Source organism: Tetrao urogallus (genome assembly GCF_951394365.1).
Source record: "Tetrao urogallus genome assembly, chromosome: 9".
In the NCBI taxonomy this organism is placed as follows: domain Eukaryota; kingdom Metazoa; phylum Chordata; class Aves; order Galliformes; family Phasianidae; genus Tetrao; species Tetrao urogallus.
Genome location: NC_136822.1, coordinates 9,917,740 through 9,942,064, shown reverse-complemented (window position 1 = coordinate 9,942,064; position 24,325 = coordinate 9,917,740). Strand labels below are relative to the sequence as shown.

At 36.3% G+C, this 24,325-nt stretch overlaps 1 protein-coding gene across 1 annotated transcript in view; it reads left to right on the top strand.

Moving 5' to 3' along the window:
* Positions 1-2,543: 2,543 nt before the first annotated feature.
* Positions 2,544-24,325, top strand: part of ATR (ATR checkpoint kinase) — a gene marked incomplete at its 3' end in the record, with an annotated part of 36,317 nt that continues 14,535 nt past the window's right edge. Inside the window, exons 1-27 of the mRNA XM_079539993.1 lie at positions 2,544-2,620; positions 3,896-3,987; positions 5,472-5,615; positions 6,157-7,046; positions 7,757-7,944; positions 8,307-8,501; positions 8,732-8,958; positions 9,620-9,772; positions 9,896-10,094; positions 10,711-10,970; positions 11,422-11,612; positions 11,687-11,787; positions 12,093-12,264; positions 12,912-13,079; positions 13,761-13,955; positions 14,304-14,489; positions 14,901-14,993; positions 16,508-16,638; positions 16,829-16,972; positions 18,172-18,265; positions 18,804-18,929; positions 19,583-19,789; positions 20,023-20,136; positions 21,078-21,193; positions 21,519-21,639; positions 22,465-22,602; positions 23,687-23,894. Coding sequence (XP_079396119.1) covers positions 2,562-2,620; positions 3,896-3,987; positions 5,472-5,615; positions 6,157-7,046; positions 7,757-7,944; positions 8,307-8,501; positions 8,732-8,958; positions 9,620-9,772; positions 9,896-10,094; positions 10,711-10,970; positions 11,422-11,612; positions 11,687-11,787; positions 12,093-12,264; positions 12,912-13,079; positions 13,761-13,955; positions 14,304-14,489; positions 14,901-14,993; positions 16,508-16,638; positions 16,829-16,972; positions 18,172-18,265; positions 18,804-18,929; positions 19,583-19,789; positions 20,023-20,136; positions 21,078-21,193; positions 21,519-21,639; positions 22,465-22,602; positions 23,687-23,894 — 4,912 coding nt within the window. The 5' untranslated portion in view covers positions 2,544-2,561. The remainder of the gene's footprint in view (positions 2,621-3,895; positions 3,988-5,471; positions 5,616-6,156; positions 7,047-7,756; positions 7,945-8,306; positions 8,502-8,731; positions 8,959-9,619; positions 9,773-9,895; positions 10,095-10,710; positions 10,971-11,421; positions 11,613-11,686; positions 11,788-12,092; positions 12,265-12,911; positions 13,080-13,760; positions 13,956-14,303; positions 14,490-14,900; positions 14,994-16,507; positions 16,639-16,828; positions 16,973-18,171; positions 18,266-18,803; positions 18,930-19,582; positions 19,790-20,022; positions 20,137-21,077; positions 21,194-21,518; positions 21,640-22,464; positions 22,603-23,686; positions 23,895-24,325) is intronic.

Sequence of the window (24,325 nt, the reverse complement as noted above, 5' to 3'; positions counted from 1 at the left end):
CAGAGATAAGCCCAAATATGAACTGTAAATCTACATCAGAATTTGGTTAACAGAGGTAATGAAAGTGCAGTGAACATGCTTCTGTGCTCTAGGATCAGCTGCTCCAAGGCAAAGCCAGCAGCACTTGGTGTCTTAAGCTAAGAGGCTGCAGTGACCCATAGAAGTACCTGATAAATTGAAAACGAAAGCCAAAAAGAAGCCTGGGTGTGGAAGTACCATGCAACTAAAAAGTGACTGGATAGTCCAAGGGTGAGGGGAAGTCAGCCAGGCATGAAGCCTGTCAGTGTCACACACACTAGTTCAGTACTCAACTCTGCCTTCCTGCATGGATTCCCTGAGTTCTGCAAGCTGTGAGCTCAGCACACCTAAGGCTCATTTCACCAACATGAATGCCAGATTGGAAGAGAAGGCACAGAATGGTCTAAAAAGCACACTGTTTTCAATAGTAGTAAGTCATTCTGCTGCTGGGAGAGAGGGGAAAAAAAAAAAAAACAACAAAAAAAACACTTTTCACTTCTCTTGAGAGTAAAGACAATGTAAGCACCATGAAATAATGGGATAAGGAAGATAAATTAAGAGTTTATTGAGCTACTCGCTGTGCATCCAGCAAAGTGAGGAGGAAGGTTGAGTGTTTAAAGGGTTGAAGATTACTAGGTTATGCTAATACCCAGCAGGGTATTTCATTGAGTGCACCCAGAAGACTTCTTACATCTTTACAACACAATACAGTCTGTCCTATAAGACTCTCCAGTGTCCACAAAAAGTCAGAAGGAGAAAGTTGGCAATATCTGTCAGAAAGCAGCCAATGGAGCTTTGCAACTGGGAATAAGCAAAAGCTCCCAGACTCATTCCAGTGAGGTGAGAAATAGATATTTCTCTTCAGGGAACTGTTGAGTACTTACTGCAACTGGAAAGAAAGAAGTCTGAATTACCACTTTGGTAAATGCTTGAAGAAACTGCATGATTAATTTATATAGCATTCTACCTATGACAAATAGAAATGCTGTCACAATACAATTAGTGAGATCCCACAGACAACTTATAACACTTAAAGACAAACGGACTTCTAGCTTTTTCATTAAGCACCACACGTACCCAAATTATGCTTTATAAACAAACACATGTCAATATATAATTCAATAAGCATATCATATTATTTCTTTAGATTTAAATCTGAAGAAATACACCCCGCTCAGGCTCCTCTACAAACCCAACAGGCACCCTGCTATCTTTCCTAAGTTTATCAGCTATAATATCACTGGGATTTTATTCATCAAATTAAGAAGCACTGCAGTTCACACCTTTCTTCATGTCATTGCTGTCTCAAACTTGGAAGTTGCTATTCAGAAAGCTGTCTTCAGTTTCAATACAAAGTTTTTCTTATTTGAACTTGGTAGGAAACCCTTGGTTCTGAATAAAACCAGCAATAAAAACCAGACATGCCCGGTTCTCCTAGGCCATCGCAGTTCCTCTTACCAGAGCACACACAGCTGTGGAGCATTTGCTTCCTAGCTAGCAACTGCTCCCAGAACCTTACGAAGAAAAAATATTTGTTGGAAATATTTGTTGGAAAACAAAACTCAAATACACTCCATAAAGTTTCTTAAAGCATTCCAAATAGGTCCATCTTATGTTAGCCACCTTAGAAACATCATCAGAAGAGCTTTATGAAATGGCTTACATATGTTTTTCAAGTTAAAAACTACTGTTTGTTACAGAAAAAGTTGATTAGCAATAGGTGCCCTACAGACATCCATCAGTAACAAATGGTAACCATAACACACACAATTTCCCAAACCCTTTCACACACGAGACTCTGCCACATCCCAGTGCAAGCAGGCAGCAGAACCAGAACCCTCCGAAAGGGTTTTATTTCAGCCCCAAAGGGCAAAGCTGACACCCACACTAAGGACGAGGACAGCCCGCAGAGAAGGACGGGGCTCCTCCCAAGTCCACTCGAGGCTGCCCTTCTCGCAGCCCAACAAGCGACTCACGGATTGCCGGGGGCCCGCAATCTCGAGACACCGAACCGCTCTCAAAGAGCCGCGCGGAGCGAGTAACAACTCTGGGAATAAAGGATAACAGCCTCTTACGCGCACTCCTCGCCGCTGCCGTCAGGAGCGGTGAGCACGGAGTCCCGCACCACCAGACGCTCCCGCCCCGCTACTCGTCTGCAGCCACCGCCTTCCCTCAGCACAGCCACCTGCTGCCCGCGGGTTGAGGCGGGGCGGGCGGGAAGCCAATGGCGGGGCGGAGGGGCGGGGCCACTGCCGGGCACCTCCCGCCTGAGGGGGAGCGGGGCGTGGGGGTCGGCTCCGCGCCGCAGTAGTGTGGCGCGCGGCAGGGATTCAGGCGCTTGAGGGTAGCGGAGCCGCGGGCAGCCCGGGCAGGCTCTGGGGGCTGCGGGGCGCAGCCTAGGGACGAGGCTGTTAGGCGCGGCAGAGCCGCAGGGTGGCGCGGAGGAGCACCGTGCGTTTGACGGAGGCGGTTTGGGCCCTGCCGGCCGCCGTCCCTCCGTTCCCGCCGTTCCCGCCTCGGCGGCGCGGTTCAAAGCCGGAGCCATGGCCGAGCAGGGCCTGGAGATGGCCTCCATGATCCCGGCGCTGCGGGAGCTCGCTAGGTAGGGTTGGCCTGGCCCCTCCCTCCCCCTCTCATAGGTGCGGGGACTTTCGGGGGAGGCCTGGTTTTGGTGGGCTGGGTTCTTCCCCGCCGCTCTATGAGGACTCTGGGGCTCGGCCCGATTCGTTCTGCCCTTCTGTTGTCTCCCGCTGCCTGCTTGGAGCGCTGCCTTGCTCCAAGCCAGAGGGGGTTTGCCGGGGTCCTCCGTGCTGCTTACAGCGAGGTTTTGCTGGCAGTTAAAGTATCTTCACTTGCAAGTAGCACCAATAACGTTATACAGATGCTACATTGGGAGGGGGGGAGAGCTGAAGCTTGCATTCTTTGCTTCTTGAGGCAATTTACTAAGCAAAATTGATCTTCTGTGGTGTATTGGTTGAATGCAGGGAAGTTACTACTTTGGTTCACTGTTGTTCAGCTTCTAAGAAAAACGGATTGTTTATAGTGTTAGTTGGGTGTACAAGGTTTTCACAAGCATGCTAGGCATCCAGCCATTGTGGCTTCTCTGGAGCCATTCATGGTCCCTACCCTGTCCGCACTCTGCGTTGTATAATGTGGGATGAACTGAAGCTTCTAGGTTCTGCAGTCATTTACTACACATGTTCTCACAAATGGGAAATTGATGTTGACTGGCTCACTTGACAAGATGCTCTAGATTAAGGTGAAAGCAGCATAGAAGCTTTTCACAACTGGGGCGTGCATCTTCTCTATCTGTAGAGAGAATAAATGTTTGGCTCTAAAGTTTTATGGCACCATCAAGACTGCAGCTTGTTCTATTCTAGACTACTGGGTGACATGGAGGTGTGAATATACATTGACATTTTGGTTATTGACATAACCAAGATACTGACATCTTAGTCACCTGAGAAGTGCTGCTGGCACCTCTTGCATACCTGTTGCTGACCTGTGGAATAACTTTGTTAATTCCAAAATGAAAACAAGCTCTTAATTTAATTTTTCTGTACTAAATCTGTTTTGTTTTGTAGCAGTGTGTGACCTTAATAGAATTGTACAAAATTGTTTGTAATGTGTATCAAATATAATGGCATAACAAAGTTAAATGGCTTTCAGCATTTCATACAGCTTTTTACTTAGGAAAAGTAGGGAAGAGAAGAGCTTTAAAATACTCTGGTTGCTAAAACTAGAAAACCAGTGGCATTTATTTTTGAAAACTTCTAGAAGGAAATGATCCATTTAGGTGTTTAATGCTGTGTTGTTGAGATGGAGGTTAATTATTTTTTATTTTAAAATAGATTAAATATCATGCTTTTAATTGTAGTGCTAGTCCAGAAGAATACAATACAGTTGTTCAGAAACCAAGACAAATACTGTGCCAATTCATTGACAGAATTCTTACAGATGTAGATGTGGGTAAGTATTGCATATCTAGTATCTCAAATGATAACTTGATGTATGTTTTAAGTAATTCAACACAGATCCAAATTACAACTCATTTCAACAAAGATTCGTACTCAGTGCAGTACCATTTATGTCTTATTTTTTAATAACCTGCATGTTTAAATATTTGCTATGAAATAACTTGAGACAAATATATAACAGTAAAAAAAAAAAGAAAGGTGTCTATAAATGCTCAGATTTTTTTTATCCAAAGTGATTGCTCACTGAGTAATGTAGCTTATAAATCCTAATATTCGCAAGGTCTTCAAGAACTAAAATGCTTAGATGTAAAAACCTTGACTTTTAATTTTAGGGTGGCAGTTAGTCCTTCAATTGTGTTAAGGCTCCAATTATTGCAGCAGTTTAACAGTATTTAGATTAATTGTGAAATATAGACTGTAGAAGTCTGGCATTTAGAGTTATTTCTACATTTGCTTTAAGGAGACTCAGTGTAAGGTAATCTTTAATATCTATATTAAAATGTATCTTAAATATTACATTTTAAATATTTAATAAATATATTAAAAATGAATTTTAAAATATATTTAAAGTATATTTTTATATAATTTTAATATAAAATTAATATTATTTTTAATTAATTAATTAAATTTAATATAAAATTTTAATATAATATATTTTAATATATTTAAAATATATTGCATATATACAAAAATATTTATTATACAGTGTTTCCGAGAGATATTTTCATGTAGCTGCCTCTGTAAGATGCATTTTGTCTAGTAAAGTGAGCATATAATACATTTATGTTACTGTTCAGATATTTGTTAATTCTTTTCTGTTCCTGAGAGGAAGGAATAAAAATGAAAAGCCAGACTGTTTTAGGTATTGCTTTTAAATATGCAGGTATTTTATCTTTACTATGTAACTTTCTTCCTTAATTCCTATCTAAATTTCAGATAGCTTCCTCCTTGTGCTCTTCATGTAAGTCTGTGAAAACTGGGTGACTCTGAAGTTTTCAATTATCTGTCTTAAGAGAGCAGTATAGCAGCACTATAAATTCTTTGATTCTGTAAGCTTACATTCAAACTATAACTTGTAGCTTTGTAAACAATGCTTAATTTTTTTGTCTAGATCATGAATGTAGGGAGAACCAACTGAAAATTGAAGTGTTATCTCTTAGCTATTTTTCAGTAATCAAAGAGCTAGATACCATACTAAATTAATGGATGTAGTGGTAATGGATGATATGCTGAGTAATTTTATATTTTTATTTATACTTTTTGGCGTTCTTTACAGAGTTTACAATAACCTTAAAATCTTTTTCATTCAGTCATAAGGCATACTCAGAATTGATAGCTGTACAGGTTTGATACCATATCATAATGTGTTATATAGTAAATTTATCATTTCCTTGTTTTAGATATGACCAAAATTATAGAAGTTGATTTCACTGTAATATTAATTTAGAATTGTCTTTTTTTTTTTTTTTTTTTAAGTTGCTTTGGAACTCATTAAGAAATCAGATTCACAGCCAAGTTCTGTCATGCTACTAGATTTTATTCAACATATCATGAAATCTTCTCCCCTTATGTTTGTAAATGTCAATGCAAGTCAAGAGGAAACAGAATGCAATTGCATTGGTGAGTTTGAAGATGTCAGTACTGAAAACTGGTATTTCCAGGATTTAATTATTTTTGCCAATGGGATCATATGAAAGAACAAAAATGTAGAGAAGAGAAATTCAGAAGATCACTATTATGTATCTGAATCTTACAATAGACTTCTTTTCTTGTAATTTGGTTTGCACTTATGATAATGGGTGTTTATCAGAACAGACTTTGTCCTTACTCAGCACTGTTGCTTAATCTCATATTGAAGAGCTATCCCGTAACATAGTTATTGCCTGAAGATTTTTTTTGTCACGGAGCAAAATGTCTCGAACAACCCATTCTAAAATCAGTCTTTTTTTTTCTTCTTGCCCCTTATTCAGCAAGATCTGCTGCTGGAGAAATGCTTTGTGCTTACTAAGCTTACATTCCTTTATTTCATCACTGTATTTATTTATTTATTCATTTATTTTATGATGAGTAACTTTGCTCTCAAGGAGGTATTCTTTTATTAAGAGGCTTTGGCTTTCATCTTAATAGTTTTCTGTGTACTGTTTCTTTTTTATTGCCCTAGAATTTAGTAACTGGATCATAACAAGACTTCTCCGAATTGCTGCGACTCCAAACTGTATCACATTGCACAAGAACATCTCTGATGTCATTTGCTCTTTACTTTTTCTGTTCAAAATGAAAAGTTGTTCCATCTTTGAAATACTAACAAAAGACTTGCTACAGCTTCTCCAAGATTTAATCTTCCTGCATGAAAGAGAGACACAAAAGCAGCTCTGGGGAGATGTGCTGGTATGGCCAGTGATTGTAAAGAGATTTTCAAGCAATGCAAGTGACAATGTGGGATATTTAAGATTAGCACCATTACACCTGATGGGTATGCCCAATGTAGAATGTCTGGAAGTTATATTGTTATCTATCCTGATGGATATTGCTGCAGATGTGTTTTTTGTAAGACAAGATACTGTTCTCTGGGGAATAGGCTGCTCCTTCTTAGAGTATGGTTGTCCAAAAGTTAAAGCTTTGGCAATGAAGTTTTTAATAAAATTGATTCATTTGGGAGGACCTCCGGAACAGCTGGCCAGTGTTTTCTTCACAGTCTTTTTTGGAATTCTACATTCAGCACTTGAAATGGACACTGAAGAACTGGAACTCTGTGGAGAGCCATTCTTACAATTGGTGAAAACGTTGATGCCTTTTGAAGCAGATTCTTACAAAAATATTGAACCTGTTTATTTGAATATGCTACTAGAGAAGCTTTGTGCACTGTTGGAAGGAGATATGTTTATGTGTCTTCGTTCTGAAAAACTGAAAGCTGCTTTTTGCCATATACTGCAATATTTTCTGGAGTTTGTTCCACCTGGCTATGAATCTGCCGTACAAGTAAGAAAAGTCCATGTCAATACCATATGCAGAGTTTTTGTGAGTGTGCTTGGAACTCAGGAAGAGCAAGAGGTAGGTTAATTTTTAAAATTATTTATCTCTACAAAGAAGAAAATCCAGGAAATATTCTATTAGTTGGTTAATTAGATTGATGCCTTCTTTGTTTCTCATCTGTTTTATGTATTTTTGCAGGTTAGAGTTCTTTGGTTGGATGTAGTTGGACCCTATCTTTTTCAGATGTATTGAACTATTGAAAAGACTGTCTAGACACAAGAATCTGTTTACGAGTGTGGTATTATAGGGGAATAAGGCAAGAAGAGGCTCAAAGAAGGGCAGCTTAACATGCGATTTCCATTTAACAGCTGAGCTATTCTTGCTCTCTGAGTGCTTTTAGTCGTGCTTATTGGGGACAAGAAGGCAGGATTATATTAAAATAATGAACTTTGGATGCACTGAGTGTTCTGTCTTCTCATGCACCCATGTGCGTATCATATCTGTTGTCTCTTAAATCTGTGTGTATTTTAACAACTTTGCTAGCCAGTTACTATGGCAAGAACTTGGAAACAGACGTCCAAACAAGCTGCATTCTGTCTGGTGGGAATACAAGAAACTTCATCACTTCTGGAAGTTTTCATCATGTAATTAAGATTCTTTTACAGAGATGTCTTTAACACCATCAACGTTATCATTTAATTATGAAATTCTAAGTCAGAAATAGTAATATAATGTGATTGGGAAGAACGCATTACACACCTTGTGGTGCTTTTGTTTGTGTGTTCTAGTATCTGGTGAGTCCGCTTTATACAGTATTGAAAACACAAACAGAAGAAATCTTTCAGGAGCTTCATCAGAGCCAGCTAGATACTTCTGATACTAATGGGTGGAGCAGCAGCAGTGATGAAGTTCCAGAGAAAAGACTGCGACTAAGCCTGCCAGCAAAGCATCCGAGGAAATCGCCTACACCAGTAGTGTATGCTGCTCACCCAGTAACCGCTTTTATTGTCATCTGGAATAATAACCTTTTTTTTTTTCTTCTTTTTTTTTCTTTGAGGAAGAAATTTCTTTGTAACAGTAACAGAGTCTCTGTGAAAGATTCTCCTTCTGAGAGAAGGTTTAAATGATGTTTTGAAGGATTAGAATCAATAGGTGATTTTTAAGCTAAGCTTCAACTGAAACCTGTATTTTTATTTTTAGTATGTACTGTTTTCAGTCATAACATGGGTTAGCTATTTTGCTGTGATGATTGCTCTTTTCTGGCGGTGTAGGGGGCAGGGAGTAACCACTGAAAACAGTCCTTTGTGTTTGACAATAATCAATATGATCAAATTACAGACTTAGCCCTTTAAACATGAAATTGAAGAGCACGCTGTGGAATGCCATTACAAAGAAAGCTGCATCCTTAATATCAGTCCTCGAGAAAGAAAGTCTGGTGGTGAATATTCTTCAGACTGCAGAAGGAATTGCCATAATTCTGCAACTAGCTGCGTTGTGCATAGTTCATTGTTCTCCCCCAACAAATTCTAGCAGGTAAAGCTTCCAAGATGAAACCGTGAGACAAATAGTGCTTTGTAATTGTTACTGTGATTTGTGTAGATTATTTTAATACTTGCCCATTTATCAGGGCAAGTCCTGCTTGTTTTGAAGAGGAATAGTAACATATGTAACATAACAATAACATAGTAACTTCTCTTAGAAGCAATACAATATTAAATGTTTATGATCTGTTGTATTGATTGTAACATTTCTATTTTTAACAGTGTGGATCATAAAGTAACTCATCTGTGTAATGCTGACACATGCAAGAATACTCCATGCTCCTTGGATTGTGTAGACAGTATACAATTCACATGGATTTCCTCTGACTTCATCACAAGAGTAGTAAAAGTGTGTGGGCGGCTGTTAGAGGCTGCTACAAAGATGGTTAACCTAGAACAAATGATTGACAGAACAGTGAAAATCTTTGATGCTTTGCTGTATGCACATGGTAAAGAAAATCCAAATTTCTATTTTTAAGATCTTTGTTTTCATCACTTTTTGAACATGATTTACAAGTCTGTTTCTCTTTTGAGTTCATCTCAACAAGAGACTATATGGAGAAAGTGGATATGTGTAACAAAGTAATCTTTAATGGCTTTTCATTCTGAAACGCACAAGTGGCATGCTGTACTACCTATTTCACTTAAAAATTCAAAGCTTCTGATTGTTTTAATTGAAACTTAGCATGCTAACAGTGTACCGAAAATATGAGGAATTCATGTAGATTGGTCAGTTGTCTTGTGTGTTTTTTAAAGAAGCTAGGAGTATGGAAAACAGTCAGTCTTCTAAGATTCAAGTGGCATTGTGAGTTCAGCTTACTAACCATCCCAAAGTCCATCCACAAGTCTTCATACAAAACCAGAGATACCAAAGTTACGTGTGTTCTCCTGCTTATGTATTACATGGTGCTGTTTCATGAGGCTTTTATATTATTTTGATATAAGACTGCATTATTGTATGTAGAATGTCAATATTTAGGAGTATCAATGCTATTATTTGTTGATAGGAAGAAAAAATAACATTCTCTAGTAAATTAAAAACATAATAAGCATCTATTCAGCATACATAAAAAGATATATATATATTTTTTTTTTATACCCCCTCACTAGTAAAAATTCCACTGAATGATCAGATTCTTGATAATATATGTGGACTGCTGTCTCTACCTTGGATTTGCAGCCATCCTGATGATTCTTCTTTTAAAACATCTGCTTTTGGGACTGATTTTCTAGTTTTGAGTCAAAAAACTGCACAAAGTTTCTGTAAGTATGTTAAATTATCTAAATGTCTCTTAGCAATGACTGCACTATGGTAAAATAGCTTTCTTTGCCGTCATAATCATTAACAATAATGTACAATATATATATATATTTTTTTTTCCTCAGCACCTCAAACTCAGTCACGCTGTGTGTTCCTTCTATCTCTCTTCCCAAGAAACATTCATCTGGATTGGCGAAAATCCGTTTACTATTGGGCCCTACAGAGTCCCCATGAAGAAATTCGGGCTACTTGTGTGAAAGGATTCTCTTTTCTGCTTCATCCACCAAGTGTGCAGTCTTTCAGTATGATTCCAAAGGCTCTTTTGTATGTATTAATATATCTTTTCTCTTTTCATGCATGAAGAAAACAGCATATATAAGGAATTAATTATAAGCATTGAAATAAATTTCATCCTGAAATTTGTGTTTCATCCAGAGTTTAATAGACTTAAATTTTAGAACTCCTAAGAAATATCAACAGAATGTGTATACATGAAGATAAGCTAGCATTCACTTACCAGATCAGTATTCAAGTTACTTTGTTACTTGAAGGCCCCATTTCTAAACAATAAATTAAAACTTATGAGGGGAAAAGGAATGTCTTTGTCAGTAAAATATGTATTTGTACGTATATCTTTTTAAAATCTTTCCAGCTTCTTTTCCTTTTGTAAGCATTTCTTGCCCTCTTCTGTTCTATTGTCTGTAGTCTTCAGTTTATTTCTAATGTTTCAAGCACACTATGGCCAATATGGCTTGAGACATTTAAGATAACTTTGAAATCAGTTGAAAAGGAGAAGTATAATCTAGTAAAGCAGATCCTTAAATTGTCCTATAATGTTATCAGTATAGTTAGCGAATCCAGACAATGTAGATATCTAAATTTCTGTGCTTAATAGGTTGCTTAATTTATTAAAATGGTTTTGTTTTTATGTCAATTTCAGAAATCAAATACAAGATGAGTCTGATCTAGTCAAGGAGGCTTGTGCTGCTATTGTTGGGAAATTATCTTGCTGTCTTTCTGGTACATTAAGTATACAGCCTCCTTCAGCAGCCTCTGCTATAAAACATGTTACCTGTGATATTTTATGTAACAGCCTCATTGTGACTTCTGCTCATGAAAAAACTTGCTCTGTGCAAGCCTGTGTTTTTAAGCCATTTCTTATTCTCCTTGAGAACAAAGTATCCAGTTCAGTAAAACTAGGTAAGATTTAATTTTACTCTGTATCTGTACGTTCCTTTTATATATTTATATAAAATTATTTATTTATAATTATATCAATATCAATATATATATATATATGTATATATATATATATGTATATATATTGCTCTGGGTAGGTGATTTTGTGGTGTTGGTTTCTTTTCTTGTAGCTAAGATGGTGCTTGAAATTTTGTCTTTCAGTTTTTATCAGTGACAGTGTTAGACGTTGTTATGATAATCCTTTTAAACTACTGTGGTTAATTTTAATTTCTGGCCACACCTAGGGATGTAATACTTGATAAAATCTAAACTTTGTATAGCTTTTTTGGTTTCTCAGTGTTCACTCTTTTCAGAAATAAGTATGTGCTTCAGTGCTTATTTCTATCGTTGTTTTATTCAAAAAATAAATAAAAATATCTTTTTCTTTCCTCCACCAACCCATGCTGCATAGCATTTATAGAAAACATACCTCACCTTTGCAAACATCTGGATTTTAACAGTGATGAGTCCAGTGTGAAGGTTCTTGTTGGGTCATTATTAAATCTAATGGAAGATCCAGACAAAGATGTACGAGTTGCTCTCAGTGACTGCATAAAGAACATACTAGAATCCATAGACTCTGAAGAAGGATTCATAAAAGAGGTGAATTCATATTTACTTTTTGTTCTTTTTCTCAACTTCATTTACTAACGTGTTTTGTTTTTCATGTGATCTAGCTCTTTGTTTCAAGAATGAAAGAAGCCTATACACATGCCAAAATATCAAGAAATAATGAGCTTAAAGATACCTTGATTCTCACAACAGGAGATATTGGAAGGTAATTTTTGACAATAGATTGAAAAATGCGAAGTACTGTCAGTTTGTGAGGCAGAGTAACTTTTTGCTAAGTTTATTTATTTGGAGCTCAACCTTTGTCCACAGTCCTTCGCGAGTGTTCTAAGCTTTTGTTGCATATGAAATTTGCATCGTTCTTTTTCTGTGGTACTGTGGCAGGTACAGACCAGCTAGTTATATGCAATGAAGAGTTGTTTAGCATTATGGTAGGTACCTGTTGTTCAGCAGTTTTATTAGTGCAGTGACTGTTTCTCTTTCTAATTACTTTTTATTTGCTTGCTTTTTAAGGGCATCAAAAGGAGATTTGGTACCATTTGCCCTCTTGCATTTGTTGCATTGTTTGTTGTCCAGATCAGCTTCTGTGGCTGGAGCAGCTTACACAGAAATTCGGTCCCTGGCAGTAGCTAAGTCCATAAAACTACAAGCTTTTTTCAGTCAGTACAAGAAACCTATCTGTCAGGTAAAAATAAGAGTTGGTGATTTATAAAGACATTGATTCGGTTTCTTTTTGTGTGTTTTGAAAATATTATTAAAGATAAACATTACACTATTTTACAAGATATCTCATAGGGCAGGAAAGAGATGATTTAAGAACAAAAACAACAATAACAAAAAAAAACTGGAAATGAGAAATTCTGGAAATGAGAAATATTTGATCTTGTCATTAGTCTTCTCCCTTCACCAGCATTGCTTTTCTCTTTTAATTCCCTAGATGCCTTAATGCTGACATAAAGGAGCTGTATATGTTCTTGCATTATATGGTACCGTTGTCACTGGAGGCTAGAATGTAAACTTGGAATTTAAATCAAACTTTATTACAGGCATAATAATGATGGTTAACATTAGCTAAAGACAGAAATTCTGCTTAAAGTAAAAAATACTGAAGTCAGGTTTCTCTAGTTTTGAATGTTCCATTTTGAATTGTGTGCAGCATCTGAGCCCCTGATTGCAAAATGAAATGCCGTTATTAATTCAGTTCTATCATGAAATAATAATCTTGGATCTATGCGCAATACATGAGAAACAAAAACAGATACATAAAAAGAATGAAACTCATTGGGGGTGAAAAGAGGAAATAATATTTAATATCTATTTCTTCATGCTCAGTTTCTAGTGGAATCCTTGCACTCCAGCCAGATGGCAGTATTGAGTGCTCCGTGCCAGGGTAATGAGCTGCACAAACAAGAAGCTGCTCACCAGAGAGAAATGGCTCTGGACATGTTGTCTGAGATTGCTAATGTGTTTGACTTTCCAGATCTAAATCGCTTTTTGTCAGTAAGTTGGTTAGTCCCTTTTACTACTACTTCTGTGGGGGGCTGTTTGTATGCTTGTGGATTTCTTTTAAGTCCATGTTCCTTTTTGATGAGTGCTACAGGTCTGATAATTTTTCTCTAGTTGCTCTTTGTTATATTTAGAATGATTCTGGATTGCTGGAACTAAGAGCTCAAGTATGGAGGAATTGTTTTATTAAAGAGATGCAGTGATGACTCAGCTAATTCAAGTATGATGTTTAATGAACTGTCTGTAGTCTAGAGTGCTAATTGAGTATATCTACATTGATTTAGTGCACTGGAAGGGATTCTTTGTAAAATACAAATAAAACAATCTATGAAGCTATGTAAGGTTCAGATAAGCATCTCACTTTTATTTGGATGTTTTAGTACTGGTTAGATTAAAAAAAAAAAAAGAAACAAACAAACAAAAAAAAACCCCAACAATTATTTTAACTGCTTTTTAGATGAAATGTTTCCATCTTGAGTTCTTTCTTTTTAACTATGGCCGCACGTAAGAATGTAGATATATGTTGACCAGGACTTGGGTTTGGTGTCTTTGGAGGGGGATTTGGTCTGTATTTGTTTTATGTATGGTTTATTTTGATTTGGTTTAATTTAATTCTGGGTTTTATTTTGCTGTTTGCTTTTTTTAATTTATTTGTTGTTGTGTTTAATTCATCAGCGGACCCTGCAAGTTTTGCTACCTGACCTTGCAGCCAAGGCCAGTCCTGCAGCCTCCATCCTTATTCGAACCATAGCAAAACAACTGAACGTAAACCGAAGAGAGATTTTAATCAACAACTTCAAATACATCTTCTCTCACTTGGTCTGTTCCTGCTCTAAGGATGAGCTTGAGCGGGCACTTCATTACCTCAAGGTAAATTAATATTTGCTCTGTTCAGATGCAGGTGGAGAGCAATGGTGGATGAACAGTGAATTTTCTTCTTTCTGCTTAATCTAAATAAAAGTATTGCAAAGCATAGCTGGGGAAATAGGTGAAGAAGTTCTTTTGTTATTGTTTATCATCAGTTTCATTAGCTCTGAGTAACTGTTGTGAGATATTTTGTGAACTTGAAAACTCTGAAGACTTGGATGATGTGATGTTGACCTGACTGGGAGCTTTCTCTTTGATTCTTGTGGTAAATCAATCTGAGTCCATTGCTCCCTGTCTGTGTGTGCTAATTTCACTGTGGTGAAAGTAAGGCTTGTTTTTTGTTGATTATAGAATGAGACTGAGATCGAACTGGGCAGCTTGTTGAGACAGGACTACCAGGGACTGCATAATGAATTATTGCTACGTATAGGAGAGCACTATCAGCAAGTATTCAATGGCTTGTCAATATTGGCTTCATTTGCATCTCATGATGATCCCTATCAGGGACCTAGGGAAATAACGTCACCTGAGCAAATGGTAAGTACACCAAAATATTCATTTGGTTTTGTTTAATATAAATATCTTTAATCTGGAGTCTAGGAGTGAAGACAACTTGATGTTTAACTTAGAAATCCTATTTGAGACAGAAGTGAAGATGCTGTCATTGCATATCAACTGTTCCTCTAATACAAAGACGCACGACAAGAATGCATTAAATTAAAACAAAAAACAAAACAAAACAAAAAAAAAACAACACCAAACTACAGCACAATAGGGATCTCTTTCATGAACACTGCTACTTAAGGAACAGTATGCATTTTTAGGGATCTTTGTCAAAATTACCATTTTGTACTTGCTGTTTCATTACTTAAACTGAGCAATTTAGCAATGTGTTAACAGTGATTTTACTTGGTTTTTACTTTTTCACTTTTTTTCCCCTCTCTACAGGCTGATTATCTGCAGCCTAAATTGCTTGGTATCTTGGCCTTTTTTAACATGCAGTTATTGAGTTCTAGTGTGGGCATTGAGGATAAAAAAATGGTACGTAAAATTAATATGAACATTAAAACCAAGAAGTAAGAACTACTTCAGTACTCCAGGCTTGCTTTTGTGGCTGGGTAGTTGTCAAGGAAGGCTCAAAAAATAATGAGGTTTACGCATGATTCTTTAAAACTGGTGATCTCACTGTGGGCTGGACTACTGTGTAAGCTCAGAAGTATGCTTTTCTTTTCCTCTTTACTGGTCGGCTAATGTACATAACTGAGTCACATACGGTGAATAACACGTCACTCACTCAGTAATTGCTGAGGAGCAATCCAAGTGTTTTACATTTACAAAACAAACATGAAATAAATGACGTGGAGGGGTATGGGAGTCAAGGATTTGAGGGCCTTGAAGTACAAACCTAAAATTACTGCTGAAAGAAAATAGAATGATGCAAATCTAAGGGAAATTGGGTTTGACTTGTTTTGCTTCTTATAGCTCCTTTGAGCTTACGAGAGGGAGACTTGAAAAATGAGAACTCACAGCTTGGCACTTAAGACAAACTCTGCAAATAGTGCTGTGCTGAGTCTGTATGCTTCTAACTGTAAGGGAGACCTTTTAGCTACCACACAGAGGCAGGATAGGTAACTTATTTAGGCAGCTATGCAGTCCTGGAACACATAACGTTGTTGTTTCTAGGCTTGCTGTATTATCTCTGGTGTTCTCTTTCTAGCTTTTTGCTTCTGAGGTATTCTTATTGTCGTACTGTCATTTATTAACCATTTGTACTGATGCTTTCTGAATTTCTTCCTTTACACATCATTTCTTATTTTGTACCTGCTATTATTTCAATTTTTTTTTTCTTTTTTGTTGTTGTTTGTTTTGTTATTCCATGAGTGGATGAGGATCTTCCCTCCAAAGACCTTTTATCAAGGTCTGGTTTCTTCCTCTGATAACTGATGTGTCATGCTGGGCGTTCTGCTGCCTTTGTCAACCACAGTGTGACTGTGACTGAAGTATCTCCTACTTTTTTCTTTCTTGCGTCTTATTATTTCTCTTAAATCATTCATCAGTCTCAGTGGCAGCTAACCTGTAAACTGAAGCTTGCTATCAATTCTTTGATAAGTTTTACGTCAATTCTCTTTGTTTTTAAATGCAATTTTGTTTTCTCTGTTTTCCAAATGTCTACTTTACAACTTCTTGAACTTTGGTTGTCAATCATCAGATTTCTGTAACTGTAAACTCCTTTGGTGTCTCAGTTCTTCCCTCATGAATCTGTCGACTGTCTAAACAGTTAAATTTTTATTGTAGCCCTGTCATTCCAGATCTCATTTCTTGTTCTCTAATTGGCAAATTATTTTTTGCAACATGAAACCGTATGTTTTTTAATTGGGATTTTTAAAGTAATATATTTTTGTCTTGGGATAGACAGAAGGTGCAGTTTTATTACCTCACATGTTTAATGGGTATATGATGTCTTAATCCATGGTAGCTTGGTTGTATTGGTTGTTTGTAGGTGTTTTATTGAGAATCTAACACACCAAAATGTGTTTTTTTTTCTTTACATATAGGCCCTAAACAGTCTTATGTCTTTAATGAAGCTTATGGGTCCCAAACACATCAGTTCAGTACGAGTGAAGATGATGACCACGCTGAGAACAGCTCTAAGATACAAGGACGACTTTCCAGAACTGTGTTGCAGGTGAACTGATCAAGTTCCTAAGCAGTGACATACAAGAGCATTTGTCCTTGAATGCTCTTGTTTTGTTTTAGACAGTAATCCAAAGCACAGAGCTGAAATACTTTACAATACTCCTCACAATTCACCTAAAATATCTTTATGCAGTGAAGAATCATTGATTACTATTGTTTTTGTGTATTTTCTTGTGTAGGGCCTGGGACTGTTTTGTTCGAAGCCTGGACCATTCATACCTTGGCTCCCTGCTTAGCCATGTGATAGTAGCTTTGTTGCCTCTTATACATATCCAGCCAAAGGAAACTACAGCAGTATTTTACTTTCTCATAGTTGAGAACAGGTACCACACAAAATATTTTCACTTCGTTAGCTCCTGTAATAGGAATTGCACTGAATGAAATTTGTCCAGTACTGAGATCAGAAAATTTAGCATTTTTCTGTGAAGTAATAACTTGTTTTATAAAATTTCTACTTTAAGTTTCAAGGACATTTTGAAATTTGACAAAGGATACCCTCATCTGAAAAGATATTCTTTCATTGACCTCATTAAAAATAAATGATGGTGTGGCCAAGTTACAGCCTCTTCAGAGTGCTTCCCCTGACATCACTACTGAGCTTGTTTTCAGATTCTGTGTTTTTGTTATTGGAATGGAAAACAGTTTGCATCTGTTTAAAACGGGCCACGCAGGCAGAATAACAGTGACTGCTAGCATTTATCCTAAGGTGGGGAGAAGTATACAGAGTGGTAACAGGAAGGAAATGAAGTCTTTATTTGACTCTATTTTACAAATTAGAGTCGTCATTATGGAGAGCACAGAATTGATCACATCCTTTTTGCATATGATCACACCATCTAAGAGAAAATCAAGGTGTATTACTTTGTTTGTTTGTTTGGGTTTTTTTTGATACTTTTTTTTTTTTTAAGATATGAATTATCATGACTTGAACTTTTAAGCAGTGTTGGGTCTTAATTTTTATTCATGTTATTTTTTGTAACAGAATTCTCTAGGAATGGTCAGAGTTTATATTTTGATTACTTTGATTGGGTTTTAATTTTCCTTGCATTTATCATACCAACAGTTTGCAAAACAAAAGGAGATGTTTTGAATAACAAGGCTTTTGTTGCAGCCTGTGGCAGCAAAATTGAAATAGATTCCTTCTTCTTAGTAAAAGAGAACTCATTTTTTGGTCATTTGTTTTCACATTAGAAAAAGTGAAATTGGTTCAAAACCAAATGGGATTATCCCACTTTTTTGAGTAAGGAGTATGGGACTTGATGGAGGTAAATGGCAACCTTGAAAGCAATGGAATTAGAGAGTAATTTAAAGCATAGAGAAGAAATATCTGTATCTTTCAGTAAAAAGACAAATAAATTGTTTTGTATGTATACTTAAATGCAAAACTGTGTGGAGTGTTTTTCTGCTTTTCAAGTTTTTGTTTTTTCTAGTTATTGTAATTTATTGCTTTAATGGTTTTTTATGACTTTTCAGATCCAACTAATGTTTGAAATGTTCTTTGCAATATTTCTGTGACTGTTAGGGATACAGTACGGGACTTCTTACATGAGATATATTTTCTGCCTGACCTTCCGGAACTAAAGGAAATTCAAGTAGTCCTTCAGGAATATCGAAAGGTATAGCTTCTTTGCTTCTTTGTTTCTAGTGTTTCGGGTGGATTCATGTGGAGTAAGAAAAATGTTCTTAAAATCTTGTTAAGCAAGAATAGTATTTATTTGCTTACAAAATAGAACTTTTGTATCTGAGGAATGTTTTATAGATTCTCTGAATTCCAATTTTGCAACTTCTTGAGATAAAATAATGTATAAGGTTAAAAAAAGGTGGTTGACTATGGAAATGAATTTGTTGCTGAATTCATTACTTTTAATTTAATCCCACATCTGTCCCAAATCCCAAATCTGTTTATTTTTATTATTAGTTGGTAGTCTATCCCTTGTGCTTACCTTCTGAAGGCAAGCTAAAGAGATAGGAGGTAGCAAGTACTTAGTAGAAATGTTTTTGTTTGTTTTTAAGTACAAACATAGCACCTTTTAGCTGAGAATGTTGGTAGAAGAATAGGCATTTGTATGTCTCCTTTCTTATGTTCTTTGAAATGCTGTTTAACTGTGTTCCTATTAGATTAGATTTGAATTTCTTATGTCATGTCTTGTTCAGGAATCCTCCAAAAGCACTGACTTACAGATGACCCTGCAGCTGTCCATGAGAGCTATTCAGCATGAGAACGTGGATGTTCGTATCCACGCACTTACCAGCCTGAAAGAAACGTTGTATAGAAATCAGGTATTAAAACCCTCTTCAGTTAATTTCAAGTGTTCTCAAAGGAGCCTCTGGACCGTCAACTTTAATGTTACTGTGTTTGCATGAGCTGTGTTATTCTCCTAAACTTATTAATCTAAATGTTACTTAATATGAAAGGCAGAAGGGATTCTTTTCCATTGTGTCACCACATAACGTGTAATTTAAAATCCGTCTTTATATGATGCTGATTCAGCAAGAATATTGATATTTCTTATCTAAGATGCCAACGTCCTCAGTTGATTTTGGAGGTTTGTTCTTTGTTAGAATATGTACAGTTTTTGCATCAAGATCAAGGAATTTTATGAGACTGCAGTATTTTAAAGTAAGTGGTATGTGACCACCTCATACCATTCATTTTTTTAATTTCTTCCTTCCTTCTCTGCCTTCCATCAAGAAAAGCTTGAATCTTGATCATGTTCAAATAAATTATCTGGACATGTACAAACTGCAAAGATATTGCTTTACAAATCTATATGTTTATGATTGGGTTATAGTTATGAAAATAACAAGATCTGAATGACAAACCTAACATCATGGGCAGATAAAATCTGATATAAGAGGTGGCAATGTTGTATAAAAACCTGTCTTTCTCTCTTTTTTTTTTTTTTTTTTTTTTTTTTCCTTAAACTTCCTAGGAAAAACTGGTGAAGTATGTAACAGACAGTGAAACTGTAGAGCCAGTCATCTCTCAGTTGGTTACTGTACTTCTAATTGGCTGTCAGGATGCAAATTCTCATGCCCGGCTACTTTGTGGGGAATGTTTAGGGGAACTGGGAGCCATCGACCCTGGCAGGCTGGATTTTTCAACGAGTGAAACTCAAGGAAAAGATTTTACATTTGTGGTAAGAGGTGTTTCTGTAGTATTTTGTTCAGTATTAAATGTTTGTGGGATTTCATTTGTTTAATTATTTTAAATGTGTGGGACTAGGAAACCTCAGCTTTAGGCTCTTAGAAAATCTCTGCCTGCTTTGTCATCTAAATCAGCTTAGAGACAGACTTCGAAGTGACTATCTGGAGATTAAAGATACAGCTGTTACTTTATTGTAATAAAATTGGCTTTGTGTTTGTGATTGAGGCTGGTGTGGAGGATCCGAATTTTGCCTATGGATTATTGATGGAACTGACTAGAGCATTTCTTGCTTATGCTGATAATGTTCGTGCTCAGGATTCTGCTGCGTATGCCATTCAGGTAAGATTCAATGTTAGATGTTCTTTTATCTTCACAAGTTACTTCCTATCACACTGAATGCAGAATTATGCAATTTTAAATATGTACATTCTGAAGTGTGTGTTTAAATAGTTGAACCATCATCTGATACAGTTTTAAATTGCATTGTAAAAGTGATACAGTATAGTGATTTTTTTTATTTTATTTTTTTTTCTTTAAATTCCTCATTGCTCACTTGCCCATTAGAATTCAGGGGAGCTGATGAAAAGAAGTATCTTAGTGAAAGCATAGATTTGTTTTTTTTTGTGTTATCTGAGGAGAGATATGGTGTTTCAGAGGCTACTAACAGTGTATACATAGTGATTCAAGGTATAATTCCAAGACTGCTGACTTGAAAATTGTGCGTGTAAGCAGAGGTGAAAAACAGCAAGTACTCCTAGGAGGATTTCTGCTTACTCTTCTAAAGAGGTAGTAGAAATCAAATATGCTCTAATGTTAAGACAGTAGCCTTCTGTGCTGGTTTGCTAACTCCAGGCTGACTTTTTTCTTGTTTTTTTTTTTAATCTTTGTGAAATCTACAATTTCACAAACTTTGTGAAAGGAGGATTTCCTAGATCCAGTAGAAAATGGCCCCATATGGTCAGCGGATTAAATTAGTTCTTGCACCAGAAGGATTCAGACTAACTTCTGGGCCTTGTTTATTGGCAGATGTGAAGAAAATGAGATAATGTGGCCCAAGCACCAACTAGAGAATCTGGGAAATCACTGGTTTGTTAGAATCAACCCGTGGTTAGTAATAACATTCATCTAAATCTGGATGAAAATGTTGCAGTTAAAAAATTTCTAACTTCAGCATTCTGTAATTTGTATCTCATCACTTCTGTGTGTATACCAGTTCTCTTTATTGCTGCAGTCATCAAATTTTTAATACTAACTTATTCATGTAAACTATGTCTTTACAGGAGCTATTGTCTATTTATGACTGTAGAGAGACAAACAGTGACTGCCCAGGCTCCAGGCTTTGGAGAAGATTTCCTGAGCACGTGCAGGAAATCTTAGAACCTCACTTAAATACACGGTATAGGACAACTCATGCAATTTTTTTACATAACAGTTTTAAGACTATTTGTCTTCCAAGCAGAAATTAGTTTTAAGACTTGTTTCAACAACACTTGGAAGTATACTTTAAAGTCCTGGTAGCACGTTCGATTGTTTCGTTTCTAAATGTTCTAGAATTGAAAGCATGTTGACTACTGAGAGTGTTAATTGTCTTCTTCCTTTAAAGAGGATTCCAGCTGGGGAACTTCATAGTGAATGGCATGATGTTGTTTTTTGTTTGGTTGTTTTTTTTTGCTATATGTATTTATTAAAATATTACTTCATAAAATATTTTAAAATTACAGGTACAAGAGCTATCAAAAGGCTATAGATTGGTCAAAGATGAGGAAGCCTATTTACCTAAGCAAATTAGGTGACAATTTTGCAGAATGGTCAGCAACTTGGGCAGGTTACCTTATAACAAAGGTAGGAGAATAAGTCTGCTTTACATTGCTATATACAAAACACAACATTTTAACTGAACTTCAGTTTCTGAAAGTAAGGGATGGGTGAGAGAAATATCCCTCTTCTCTGGAGACATTTTATAGTGCATACTGCAGACTTCTTGCATCATCCCAGTAAAGATGAATCTTTCTTTCCCTAGCACCTTGTTTACTAGACAGACTTCATAGTGTGAAAGCCAAAATTCTAGTAATTTTGTCCAGACTGTTGCATAGCTGCAGGCACTAAGAAATGCCTCTGAAAAGTATCCGAAATGCTTCTGGAAAACCTTGAGTTATTCTGAAAGATTTCTTTCACCTCCCCACAGCTCATAGCGCACAGAAAGTAATTATCTGTCTCTGTTGCTTTCTTTTCCTCTTTCCAACATCTAATTGGTCCATGGCAGTTCAATATCTAAACTGATCTCTTTCTCTTTCAAAGATAAGTTGATTGTCTTTATAACTGCATATTCTTTTCATGCTTTAAGTGCAGATGAGAGGCTCAAAGCAGTAGTAGATTCTTAGTCTGAAGTTTTTTTTTCCCCACTGCCAGTTCTTACTGGCATAGAAGACAAGGAAGAGTGGGACATGCAGGCAATACTTGCCTATTTGTTTTGTAGTATCAGCAATTCATTCATGCAGTGACAGCTCTCTGGCATCTCTGTTGCAGGTTGAAGTCTGAATTTTTTGTTGGAGTTGAGTATCTTAAATTCTGTTCCATCAAATAATTTTGTAATTGTCAACAAATAGAAACATTAATTATTCAGGCATTTGTAATTATGCTTTTCTTGAAAATACTGTTTTTCTGTAGGTACGACATGATCTTGCCAGAAAAGTTTTTGATTGCTGCAGTATTATGATGAAGAATGACTATAAAGTGACAATTTATCTGCTACCACACATCCTTGTTTATGTTTTGTTGGGATGCAGTGAGGAGGATCAACAAGAGGTAAGATGTATCAGTTGTTCTTAATGAGAACTTTCAGAATCTCTTCTTTCTAAGAGCTGATCAGCTCTGCAGAATTACTGTAGACCTCCATGAACAAATTACATAGATATCAAACAATTTTTTTGGACCTCTGTATTCTATGGGTTTCTTTGTTTCTTGTGGTTATTTCAGTGGGGCTTAGAAGAGCTACTGTGTCATTAATTATAATTACAGTAGTATCAGGAGCTGGAGTAGTACAAAGAGGAACACAGTGCAGTGAAACAAAGAAATTAATTGAACATGTATGCTTCTGGGAATCTAAACCTCTGATTTTTTCTTTCCCATGTATACACTTAGAATTTGCTTGGCTACAGGATTAACGCAGAGCAGGAGTCATACGTGTCCTGTAGCAGAGCAGAGATAGGACCGTCACGTGTATCTGAGAGTTAATCTTACTGTTAGTTGGAGTTAGCAGAAATTGAAGTGCATGAAAAATATAGGTTAAATTCCATTTGAAATTCTGAAATGAAAATACTTGTGTTGAAAGATTCTGGGTGTGTAGAAGTATGCAATTAGGAATGTAGTAATCTTTCTTGTATGAATGAGTACATCAATAACAACAGTCTGTCACGTATGCTAACTCATTGCTAACTCACTAACTATTGCTAACATTGCTAACTCACTGCCTGACTGAAATGATCAGTAAGCAGGGCTTTCAGCATGTTATACACTTAAATAAAGTACATCTGTAATGTAGTCAATAGTTAAGTCAGCTATCATTTGATTTGTACTTGCAGCAGAATTACAGCAGCATTCATTGTGTTTTGAAACCTAAAATTCTAGTGATCGTGACATTTTCTGGATCCAAGGGTGTGCTTTTCAAAGAATTCATCACTATCTAGAGTCTTCTGGTGGCTGCTTCTTGGTTAGTCACTTTTTCCTCTTAAGGTGACAAGACTAACAGAGTTTATAAATAAAACCAACATTATTAAAATATACAATTAAAATATTTAGTACTTTCATTTATTTAATGTTAATTGCAGTTTCCTGATATTTTCATGTTTGTATGGTGCTTCTGTCTTTTATCACATTAATGCCTGTGTAGGTTTACATGGAGATTATGGCTGTCCTGAAACATGATGATCAGTGTAGCAGGAGACTTCAAGACAGTGCATCTGATCTAAGCCAGCTGAGCACGCAGACAGTGTTCTCCATGCTTGATCATCTTACTCAGTGGGCTAGACACGAGTTTCAGATGCTTATTGCTGAAAAAAATACTAGCAAATCTAGCAAAGACAAAAGTGATCTAAAAAGTAAGTGATGCTTGTTTCATTTAAAATACCATTTACATTCTTCAAATAAACTTCAAGATGTTTTGCTTCACATTATGACAATGTAAGAATGTGATTTTGCTATAGTGTTACTCTTCTTTATGATTTCTTACTGTCATGTTGTGATTTCCTCAAACCCATGTGATTTCATTATTTTGAGTCCTATTTTAAGAAACATTGAAATTATAAAATGAGATGTTAATGTTTTGGTAGCTTTCTAAACGTTCAGTTTATTGCATGCTGTCTTGCAAGATGTAGGAGCTCAGCAGTATTGTTTTTTTAATAAATTTACTGTTGACAGGAAAACGTGTTTAAATCAGTTTATCTCACTAAATTTTGAAACAAATTAAGTAAATGCTGATGCATCAGGTAATTCTCACAAGTGGAACCTTACTGACAGACTTCTAAAGACG